Source organism: Poecilia latipinna, unplaced genomic scaffold (assembly GCF_001443285.1).
Source record: "Poecilia latipinna isolate Pla-1442-1.1 unplaced genomic scaffold, P_latipinna-1.0 Scaffold4179, whole genome shotgun sequence".
NCBI lineage: Eukaryota > Metazoa > Chordata > Actinopteri > Cyprinodontiformes > Poeciliidae > Poecilia > Poecilia latipinna.
The window spans coordinates 26,718-36,403 of NW_015116795.1; the positions used below are offsets into that span (position 1 = coordinate 26,718).

Sequence of the window (9,686 nt, forward strand, 5' to 3'; positions counted from 1 at the left end):
CCAAGCCTCGTTTGGCGACTCAGTAACTCCGTCGATAACCAGATTGATTCTCCTTGATTGTCCCTCCAGCTCCTCCATCTTATCGGTGATTGCCAACAGGCTGTTACAAACTTTAAATACGTCTGCAGAGAGTTACCTCATTCACTGTGCTCAACACTTTCTGCTTTGACGTCATCCACGTCTTACTGTGTAAATCTCTGGCTGGATTTAATGTCCTGCCCTTCTCCTGTCAGCTCGTCCAGTCTGGTGTTTGTCCAGAATGATTTGAACGAAGCCTTTCAAATTGTCCTGTTGTTGTTGAAGCATTTCCTTCTGCTGGCTCAGAAACTCTTTCACTTGTGAGCAAAACAAACTCTTCATCTCGTCTCGGTCTTGGATCCTTTGAGGAATTATTTCACCTGACTTTTACTGAAAATAAATAATCTGATGTCCACAGCAAGCAGTTAACCCTAACTCTCACTGTGTCTTGATGCCGATCACCAAAATCGATCACTAATGCCTGCAGAAGCCAGTGTGCAGCTGGTCTCTTTCCTTCTCACTGCGCAGCAGCCAATCCTAACCGATGTGGTGTGAAACTACAACGTCAAAATGCATCAACACAACAAATCTAACATGTTCATACGACGGAGCAAACAAGAGTTTGAGGAGTTTGGCTGCATCGAGGCTCAATGCAGGAAAAAAGACACCTGGATGCAGACAGCAGGTAAAGCAGCACAGATACTAATATTCATAATATTCACCCAGAACAGAATCACAGCCAGAAGCAACAAATAACCAGAGACATAATTTAAGTCATCAAGCTGGAGGGATAAGCTGCTGGTTCTGCTCTCACTGTTGGACCTCAGCTACTGGTAGTGATATTTCACAGACCAGTGATGAGGCAGAGCCTCACCTGTCATCATGGAAAAATTATATTCAGGGTTTCCCCCAGAAAACCTGCTAAGCCTGGTGATCGGGGCGCCGAGGCGGTCCACCATGTTTTTGTATTAAAAGATGTTAAGTTGACAATAAAAGTAAAAATATCACTGGGTCATTATATGTTATGGGAAAGCATCGTCAGTGAAACACTACTTAAACCCACAACTAGTCTAAAAACAACTAATCAAAAAATACAATTAAAATGAATATCAATTATTTCCACTTCTGTTAAATCCAAATTAAGTCAGCAGCTCCATTGGGCCCCAGAGCTTCAGGGGCCCCATAAATGCTGATATTTTAACATAGACCACAAATACATAAATGTAGCATTTGTTTATTGAGATGATCATTGCTGCTACATTTGACATAATGGTTTCAGCATATATAAATTAAAAGACTTTAAATTATTTAACATTTATATGTAAGATTTTAAGGAGCTGGCAAGATTACTTTGTAGAAGTTCAAAGAACAATATTCATAGATTGGTTTGTTACCACAGCTACAATCTGATGCTGTGAGTTTAATCTTTGAGTTTCAGCTCCGTTTGTTCACAAATACAAATTGGTAAACTGCAGTTATAATTTATTGCTTTTTAGGTTTGCCAGTTAAACCCTGTTCTAGATTTCACTAAATCTAACACAGAAGCTGTTAGAGGTGCTGATGTTTTTAGTAACAAAAGGGGCCCCCAAGTCAGATTCTGCTCCAGGCCTCATACAGCCTTGGACTGGCCCTGCTCAGTAACTCATCAGAGTTAAACCCGCTGCACTGTGCAGAGATGTGCAACAAATGGGAGATTTAATTCATTGCTGCTAATGTGGCTTTAGTAGCTCTTTCATTTCGTTTTTAACAAGGTGACAAACTATTTTGGCTGGTTGAGTTTCTGGACGAGTTTTCAGATGTCCGGTGGGCGCGCACATCAACTCATCAACTCTGTCTGACTAAGTAGACAAAGCATTTGATACGGTTTGGTGCTTAGTGTAACCGGAAAAATAATACTAGTATTAATGATAAAATAATATAAAATCAGCGTGATGCGTGACTGCGAGGAGAGCGCGAAGCTCCTCACCGGGTTAAACCTGCATGATGAGTGATTAGCGCTGGGTCGATAACCGCTAACGCAAATGGGAACACAGACCTAAACTTTACAGGGAAGGCAGGGCCAAATGCTGGGCAGCGTGTTGAGATGTAAACGCAGCATAATGTTTTGTTCACAAATATAAATCATTCTCATCGCTCCTCAAAGCTCCACTGAAAGAGCGACGACAAGTTATTCCTGCGGTTCACGTAGAGCTGCGCAACCAGAGCTAACGGTGGGTTTAAACTCTTACCTTAATCAATAACTCCTCATAACTAATCATAATTCCTCACAGGGGGGTGATGTAAATATCCATAGCGGTCAGCCTGTGTCCAGTTCAAGTGAGAGGAGGAGCGCTGAGGTCAACNTAGCGCTGGGTCGTTAACCACTAACGCACCGGCCAACCGGGACCACAGACCTAAACTTTACAGGGAAGACGGGGCCAAACGCTGGGCAGCGTGTTGAGATGTAAGCGCCGCATAATGTTCTGTTCACAAATATACATCATTCTCACCACTCGTCAATGCGCCACTGAAAGCGCGACTACAAGTTATTCCTGCGGTTCGTGAAGAGCTGCGCAACCAGAGCTGCGCAACCAGAGCTAACGCGGCGGGTTTAAACTCTTACCTTAATCAATAACTCCTCATAACTAATCATAATTCCTCACAGGGGGGTTAATGTAACTATCCATAGCGGTCAGCCTGTGTCCAGTTTGAGTGAAAGGAGGAGCGCTGAGGTCAACTTTAGACATCCAGCTGCTGCAGCCCGAAGCTACGCGCAGAGGCCCAGACATGTGATTGTTCCGGCTTTAAATGCATAAACTATAAACATATCTTCTATAAACATATCTTTTAGGAATAAATCTGCTCTGATAGTGAAACACTTTGGAGCAATAGAAACACTTGCAGTCCGACTTAAAAAAAAGGCGATTTTTTCTTTCTTTTATTTTCCTAGAAGAAGAAAAAAGACAAAAAAAGAAAGGCTTAGCCTGGCAGTGACTAAAGCATGGCGGCCACCAGGCCTATAAAACACTGGGGGAAACCCGGATATATAATGATAAAATATTTTATATTGCTATTTTCACCATGTGGTTTGTACTATAAAGTATTTAGTTTTCATTTAGCTTAATCAATTCTGATGATTTTTCTTCAAAATCACTAACTGCGCTAGCTGCTGTTCGATGCTCCTCCTGCCTGTACACCAGCAACAAAATGGTTAAAAACATTTAATGTCTGAACTGATTTTCCATAATTTCGCTTATGTATATAATGTACTGTGTTTTTTGTCACCAACTGTGTGTGTATCGTGTTTCGTGCCGAGGAGCGATCAGAAACGGCAGAAAACAGATTATAGGCAGTTTCTTGCCTGATGCCAGGGGGCGCTCATGATCCCAGACGTTGCTATAAATAATTCTGGAGAATTATAAAGAAGTGCTGAGATTTTCTAACACGATAACGTCTTTGCCACTTCAGCACAAGCACAGTGACAAACGTTCAGAGGATGAAAACACTGAACCAGTGGAGACCACAGTGGGCAGTGACCACAGTGACCATAGTGACCACAGTGACCACAGTGACCACAGTGGGCAGTGACCACTCATCATTCCACAGAAAACCCAAAATGTTTTTTTAGCCAAATAAAAAGCCATTCTGGGTTCAGCAGGAGGAGACAGGATTATATTTCTCTTCATTTTGACAGATTATTAACATGAGATCTCAGATGTAATACCAGGTTCAGCCTCCACTATGAAGTCTAACCCAGATTTTGTAAGTGGCTGAACCCGGTGTTACACCGAGTGCTACAGCTAATATTAGCTGGCATCTCGCCGTGGACATAAATACAGTTTAGTAATATGTTATTCATAAAGTATAAACAGTGATATGTCCATCTGACTGTGAAATGTTGTCCTCCAGGATCAACAGTCCGTCGATATGAACAACATCCAGCAGTCCTGAGGCTTCTGCTACAATCGATAGCAGCCACACGGGCAGACCAGCTAGAGGGAAACAAACGCACCCAGCACAACGCTTTCTTTCTATTGGGTGAGAGGTTGCTAGGTGACTAAGGCAGCTCCATGTTTCACAAGCGAGCAGAGACTGAGCATAAGCGAGAAGTTTTGAGTGCAACTATTGCAAGTTTTGAGAACAAAAATGAAATCCTGCTTTCTGACTGCATGTGCTGTTGTTGCTGTTGGATTATGACAGAAAATCCCCCATAATCTCTGGGTGTTTTCCTCTCTGACCTCCTGCTTCTCTTTTAGGTGAGGGTCTGATGTGTAAGTCTGTCACAAAACGCTCTATGAGGAGTTTATTCTGCTCAGTTCATACAATGACACCAGTTCAGACTCTCTGAAGTATTAAAATACTAAAAGTATTAAAAATATTCTAAATATTTATTGGTCCTCCATGTCAGGAACATGTTATAGTTCAGTTCAAGGTAGAACATCGTCTGCATCGGTCCAAGGACAGACTGGAAGTTCAGAAAGTACCTGGATCTGACATGTGATGGTTGAAAACAAACTTCAGCCACATTTTTACACATTCTGGACTTGGTGCAAAGCTGCATGGATATTGGCAAAATATCTGATAGTTTCTCATCAATATCTGGACAAACTGTTGATCCATCACCACTCAGCTGTTTGGTTTGGCTCCACCAGAGGTTTCAGCAAACATTCACTGTTAGCTTCCTGCTCTCTAAGACTCATTGATGGATCCACATCCTCCAGGATATGGACTCTGGTTAGGAGAGGTTATGTCTAACATTCATTTGGAGAAGATCAGATATACAGTTAAAGGATCTATAAACTAATTATTGGATATCTGGCAGCCATTTATATCTTATGTAGAAAGAATCTCAGCAGATAAATTTGTGTAAAGGTCAAATATTGGCTCTTTCATTTATGCACAAACCTGCATCGACTGATGTGCGAATACAAGGTGGATTCATGTTGGGTAACAGGTCCAGTATGGGGGGCAGAGGGGGATTTCTGTTATGTGTGTCTGTCAGTAAAACAATAAAAAGACTTTGATGAAATAAAAACTTTCACTATGTCCTAACATAAAAAATAATATCTTTCTCTGTGTTGTAAACTTTTTAAAATCTGTTTTTATTAAATTAAATATGCCCTCCTCCCTCCCCCTCAATTATCAGCCATTTTGCCCCAGCTACATTCCCCTGGAGCGGGTCTGAACAGAACCAGAACCAGGTTACCTGAGTCCAGGTGTGGGGCAGCAGCAGGGGGCGGGTCAGAGTGTGGAACCTCCAATCAGGTCGCACCTGGAGGGAGGAGTCAGCATGAAGCTCCACCCCCTTCTGCCCAGCAACACTGCAGCCAATCAGAACGCTGGGATCCTGTTGGACACACAGAGAACCAATCAGCTGCAGGGGGCAGGAAGCAGCTACCTGTGCATCAGAGAACAGGCCTGGTCTCAGGGAGACGACCTGGACCAGGTGAGTTCAGTCAGAAGATATGAATAAAAACTACTGTCATGAAAAATGGCATAAAGTGGTGAGATTCCTCCAGGTACACGCAGAAAACAGAGCAGGAAGGCCTGAGAAATAACAGTAATCTTGCATATTGATTTAATGATGATTAAAGATGAATAAAATATATACACATATGTAATGATTAGCATAATCTGTACTGTACAATTGAAATGTATGTTCTGTATTTGTAATCTGAATGACAGTAACAATTTGATTGTTGTGTGCGGATTATTGAAGTGGAGTGTGATGACTGTTGATGATTAGAAACAGATTTCACAGCTTGAGTTGAATAATAGAAAATCATATTGAGAGTTATGAGTAATACAATGATAAATTGTTTATGTGTTATAAATGCAGAGTTATGTTTTATAATGAATTAAAGAAATGTGATGAGTGGAGATTTAAGATTGTGAGAAAGAAAGGCAAGTTCTGCTCTTAGACTGTGTCACAATTGGGTGAGGCCGCTAGGGAGGCTCAGAAAGGGAAGTAAGTTACCAGATGGCCAGTGGAAAACGAGAAGTACCAGTAAGTCACGAAAGAGATGATGAATTGGGAAACACTGGGGCTTTCCACAGAATGTTCCAGGAGATTATGTAAGCCGCTCCCATACACAACTATGGGCTGAGAAAGTATAAAAACCAGCAGACAAGAGAGGAAACTGTTCTTTGTCCGCGGCGCTGAAGGAGAGCAACAAGAGGATGCAGATTGAAGACCAGCAGAGGACTGTGCCCTGGAACCGAGGGGAAGCCGAGACTTCACGCCGCCAAGAAGGGACAAGATCCAACTCTCCCCAGCCCTGGTTCCTGATTCAACCAACGCCTCTGCCTCAACCCAACGATCCCCATTCCACTGCAGCAGACTTGGAGAAAAGACAAAGGTCACTGATTGACGAAGATTCTGTGCGTTAAGGACAACGGACGGTTCTGCTTTGCTTCTATTCTAAAAGAGGGCTTTGCCAAGCCAGGACAAAGACTCTGACCAAGGACACTGGAGAATCTCTGCTGCCAGGACCAATTGCCATCTGGGTGTGAGTTTAGCTGCCCCCAAAAGCCTCGCTTAGTTGAACTTGTGACACAGAATAGGGACAGGAATTAGAAAAGGTCGTGATTAATTTTAATTTCAAAATTATTCACTTATTACAATTTTATAATCTCTGAAAGTTAATCTGTATGTCATTTGCCCCTGCTAAAGCTTGCACAATAAATTTCATACTGAAAATTCTAAAGGATACTGTGGACATTGAGGTTAATTGGGTCATCTGATCATTATAAGTTCTCCTAATTATAGTAAAACCTTCATACATGATTCTAGAGATGTGGTGGCTTCGTATTTTCCTTTGGTGAGAGTAAAAATAATGACCTTGGGACTTAAGTCTGAGTCACTAAATCTAATCTAGCCGGTAACAAGTGCACGTTATTTTAAGGGGAAAAGCTACCGTTAACAGGAGTGGTTGTAGAAACTACGCAGCAGTGAGGGCTACTCTGTGGATTGTTTCTCAACTGAAAAGGGTCATAACTTCTGGAATTGAAGGTAGTTAGAACTAGACGAGTTTTTCCCGCCAGCAGTTTAAACAGAGTATCTCAGATAAACCTATTTCGAGGGTAAGACCCAGGTTTCAGGGATTTTCTGGACCTGTTAAGAGAACTGGTCAGTAGTCAATCAGGGGTGTGATTAGGGCGGAGCTGACTATTGCGCATTAACGAACACTACAGAGTAAATAAAAACTAGGGCTGAAACGATTCCTCGAATGATTCGACTCCCTCGATTATTAAAATTCCTTGAGGTAAATTTTCCTGCCTTGAATCTTCGTTAGTTTAAGTTTTATCATTTAGCGCGCCGTGTTCCGGCCGGAACGTTATTTGCGTTGCGCATCGCTCTGACTTCCGCCTCTGAGTTGTTGACGAAAGCTAAGTGTTAGCGGCATAATGTCCAAACTTCAAGTTCGGCCCGTCGGGATTTTATTGATTGATGGTAATTCCGGGTTTTCATCGTTTTCGGGGAACCAATAAGCATCCTTAAGATGACCGGAGCGACGCCGGGAGTCCGGCAGCCTTTCTGCTCCGGAGCTGGAAGCGAACGGCGGGAAGAAGCTGAGGAGGATTTCTACAGGTAGAGACTGAACACGGCGGGCGGCTGATGCTGACAGTGGAAGAGCAGCTTTAGGACGAACCGGGAAATTAATTTCATATCATTCCGGTCTGAACAAACGGGAGGCGGAACATGGCTGGTAGATGAGCTTCTGAGTGGGACGAACCATAAATATCCCGTATTGGTCCTCCAGTCTTACCTTCGTCCCCTGGTCTACCTGTCCCCATCTTACGTTCGTTCGCCTCTAATCTGTCAGATTTTTTATCCGATTAATCGTAAGAATAATCGATAGGTTACTCGATTACTAAAATATTCGTTTACAACAGCCCTATAAAATATGAAGAGCTCCAGAACCAGGTAACCAGTGGACCCAGTACAGAGGTAACCATCCATCAGTGACATCATCAAGGTGTTTTACCTGAGTGTTTGGTGCTGTGAGTCTGTAGACGGATCCAGGCTGGAGGAGAGGAAACCATCGAGAGGAAACACCTGAGAACTGCAGCAGCACCTGGAGACACGGTGGGGGTAGGGGGACAGGTGAGGGTGACATCAGGTAAACACCTGGTGATCGTCCAGGTAACCATCAGGTAACTTCCTCCCTCTCCAGATAACAGTCTGACATTTCTCCTCCTCACCTTCTCCTCCCTCTCTGGCTTCACCTCCTTCTCCATCATTGGCTGGTTCTTTGGGTCCCGCCCCCAGCGGACCACTGGACCAATCAGCAGAGCCGTAGCAGAGAAGCCCAGCGGAAGCCCCGCCCCCTCACAGCTCCCACCAATCACTGCATTCCTCCAGGCCACGCCTCCTTTAGACTCCACCCTAATCACCATAGAAACACAGGGCTGGGAGGCCCCACCCTCAGGAGCTGTTACCATGGCAACGGAGGAGAGCTCTTCATCACATCGCCTTTTCTTCAGACATGAGCCTTCATCATCATCATCATCCTCTTCCTCTCTGTGGTTCCTCTGCTGGTCGTCACTTCCTGGCTCCGCCCCCCTAATCCTCAGGTGTGTTGCCATGGCAACAGAGGGGCTCAGAATGACCAGGTGATCCAGAGAGAACTGCAGGTAAACTCTGTAGAAAACAGGTGGAGTCAGAAACACCTGATGGAGGCTGGTGGTCAGATCCCCTCTGAGCATGCTCAGTAGGGCCCCCTGCTGGTTCTGGTACCAGACAGGAACCGGGTCAGAACCAGCCGGTTCCAGTACCTGCAGGTTCTGTTGGAGATGGAGCGGTTCTGGTACAGGTGTCGGCAGGACGGGAACAATGATTGGAGGAACCGCTCCGTTACCATGGTGAAGCTCCGCACACACACCAGGCTGCCTGAAACACACACACACACTGTGAGGACCAAAGGCTCGGTTCTGGACCAGAACCTCCATGTTGGTTGGATTCACTCAGCAGTTCATCATCATCATCATCATCAGTTAGCTTGTTAATAAACAGTAAAATGTTTCGGTGTCTGATGAGGAAGACGCTCCACAGGTTTTATCTTCATCTCCATCAGAGGGTCGATGAACCGACCAGCTGATAATCTGACAGATTAATTATTATGACAGGATTAATAATCTGGTCTGATTTAATGACCTCAGTGAATAAAACTGGGTTTATTCTGGTCTCTGCTGATGGTTTTTCACCTCATCGTGTTAAAGTATCTGACTGACGCGGACGGACGGACTCAGGTTGGGTTTATGACCCAGTAAATGGTTAAACCAAACTGGGTCCAGTTAGAGATGCTGATCTGTGCCTGATGGTGTGTGTGTGTGTGTGTGTGTGTGTGTGTTCCTACCGATCCAGGCGGTGTTGAAGACCGACCTCTGACCTCCATCCTCCTCCTCTGTGGTTTCCGTGACGATGCAGCTCACAGAGGCTGTAGCATCTCTGAGCTCCAGGCTCTGTGTGAACTCTGACCTTTCAGACGGGAGCTGGAGGACGCCGACCAGCAGGAGGGGGCGGGGCCTAACAGGGAGGACAACATGAGACACTAAAAGGGGCGGAGCCTAACGGGGAGGACAACATGAGATCATAGACATAATATAAGGATAGACCCTCATGGACCGCTCTCGCCTATTGTCGCTGACGAGATTTAGGGCGGCCATCTTGGAGCGGTACTCCACTC

At 44.5% G+C, this 9,686-nt stretch overlaps 1 protein-coding gene across 1 annotated transcript in view; it reads right to left on the bottom strand.

The window, feature by feature from the left end:
• LOC106942305 (CST complex subunit CTC1-like) overlaps positions 1-9,686 on the bottom strand; it is a 44,580-nt gene that overhangs the window by 26,384 nt on the left and 8,510 nt on the right. Inside the window, exons 3-7 of the mRNA XM_015025552.1 lie at positions 9,357-9,567; positions 8,776-8,890; positions 8,203-8,641; positions 7,986-8,075; positions 5,204-5,344 (exon numbers count right to left, since the gene is read on the bottom strand). Of these exons, the coding sequence (XP_014881038.1) occupies positions 5,204-5,344; positions 7,986-8,075; positions 8,203-8,641; positions 8,776-8,890; positions 9,357-9,567 (996 nt within the window). The remainder of the gene's footprint in view (positions 1-5,203; positions 5,345-7,985; positions 8,076-8,202; positions 8,642-8,775; positions 8,891-9,356; positions 9,568-9,686) is intronic.